This window comes from Nicotiana attenuata, unplaced genomic scaffold (assembly GCF_001879085.1).
Source record: "Nicotiana attenuata strain UT unplaced genomic scaffold, NIATTr2, whole genome shotgun sequence".
In the NCBI taxonomy this organism is placed as follows: domain Eukaryota; kingdom Viridiplantae; phylum Streptophyta; class Magnoliopsida; order Solanales; family Solanaceae; genus Nicotiana; species Nicotiana attenuata.
In genome coordinates, this window is record NW_017673864.1 from 31,859 (window position 1) to 33,807 (window position 1,949).

General features: G+C 34.1%; 1 protein-coding gene across 1 annotated transcript; it reads left to right on the plus strand.

The window, feature by feature from the left end:
- The first annotated feature begins 235 nt into the window (after window positions 1-235).
- Window positions 236-960, plus strand: LOC109217487 (non-specific lipid-transfer protein 1-like). Its single transcript, XM_019381741.1, has 2 exons — window positions 236-655; window positions 761-960. Exons 1-2 carry the CDS (start codon window positions 300-302, stop codon window positions 774-776), a joined length of 372 nt encoding a protein of 123 aa, XP_019237286.1. The 5' UTR covers window positions 236-299; the 3' UTR covers window positions 777-960.
- The last annotated feature ends 989 nt before the right edge of the window (window positions 961-1,949 follow it).

Below are 1,949 nucleotides of genomic sequence, written 5' to 3' on the forward strand. Positions count from 1 at the left end.
TTCAGAAATATATAACAGTATGGTTTGCTTTAGTTTGTTCCTCTGTTACGAATACTGTCATTGACAGAAGAGTTTCAATCGTGCAACTCACATCTCCAGACGGAAGAGGAAATATCGTGTGAAATTCCAATTGAACAACAAACTGCAGAGAAATCTCTAATTCATGAGAATCGCATGTAATAACAGATAAAGGGGCTGAAATATAGGTATATATGCCCACTCATTTGCACATAATTCTACACACACACACACAGAATTTAACTTACATTTCTTCAATAGTAGTCCATACACCAATAGATATGGCTCGGTTTCTTGTATTTCTTGCTTTAGCCCTTGTAGTTACAGCTCTCTCAAACGACGCGTTGGGTGCTCCTCCTTCCTGTCAAACTGTTACAACGCAGCTGGCTCCTTGTCTATCGTACATTCAACGTAGTGCAAAGGGCGGTGATAATCCATCAGTACCTTGCTGTACTGGTATAGATAACATATATCAACTTGCTAAAACCAAGGAAGACCGAGTCGCTATCTGCAACTGCTTAAAAACCGCATTTATTCATGCTGGAAATGTCAATCCCACTCTCGTTGCTGAACTCCCCAAGAAATGTGGCATTTCTTTTAATATGCCTCCTATTGATAAAAACTACGACTGTAATACGTAAGTTTATATTACCTCTCAAATTAAATTTCCAGCCAATTTGGTGCAGACTGCTTGTTTCATCTGCTTAATCTAACTTATTACTACTATTTTTATTACATGCAGGATTTCTATGTACTGATGATGAAGGGGTAGCTATTGATCTCGGCAGCTGCTCAAACACTGACAAATTTATGAATAAAACATATATAGACGTTGTGTCTGAAATCTGAAAGCTATTAGATCCACTGTAAACTTCAAATGTATGCAGATGGTTAAATGTTGAATATGATATATATAAATTTGGTTAATGCCTCTAGTATTCTTAGACCAGAGTTCACCGATGGAGACTAATATCAGATTACAGGTGTTGACTTTTGCATATATCAGTGGACGGTTCGTATGAGCTTTAATTAATTAAAGTCGAAAACAAAAATTATCATTATATGGAAAATATTGGAAGTTCTTTAACAAAAAAGCACTAGAAAATAAATTTCATGAAAAATATTTTCCGGAAAAATAATCTCTCATACCAAACACATCTCATGAATGTCGACTTATGAGTTATGAGACTGTATTATTATAAAAAAAAAAAAGCATATGGATATTTGGGTTAAGGACGACAAAATGGGTTAATAAATCATCTTTTAGCATCATGTTGTCGCCATCCAAAACTGCTTGTCTAATTTTAAGGACAGATGTGACTATAATCTAAAATTAATAACTCTATGGATTAATTACATTGTTGGGGCAGAGTGACATACTGGCAAAGAGCGAGTAAATTTTCTCGTGACAGATTATTCATCATCTCTTGCTTCTCCCATGTTCGATCACCCTGCTGTGCCAACTGTTTAATGTTTTCTTTATTGATTAATTTTTTTGTCTTGATTCCACCTCAAAGGATGATAAATTTAATATGCTATCTTGATTTTCAGAGGCTTTACTAATTTTTCCAAAGAAGAATTTAGTTTAGGCGCATAGCATCATTATAACTTCTGTTAAAAAAGTTCCGCGTAGAAAGCTCTATTACAAAAAAGAAGAAGAAATGCAAAAACATGTACTCAATAAAATAATTTGCTTGTGCTAAATCTATTCTTTTTATTTCCTGATTTGTCTTATCTTTTATAACCGCGTGTAGCGCAAATTTATTCTGATTTGTCTTATCTTTTATAACCGCGTATAATGCCGTTTTATTCTGATTTGTCTTAAGGAGATAAAAGTGATTTCACTAGTTAAGGAGATAAAAGTGATGTCCTAATTTTTAGGAGAGATTTTTGAGATGAAATTGTGACATTCTCGGACATTAAAGAGATGC

Excerpts from the sequence above, each read along its gene's own strand:
- LOC109217487 (XM_019381741.1), top strand. The coding sequence starts at position 300 with ATGGCTCGGTTTCTTGTATTTCTTGCTTTAGCCCTTGTAGTTACAGCT.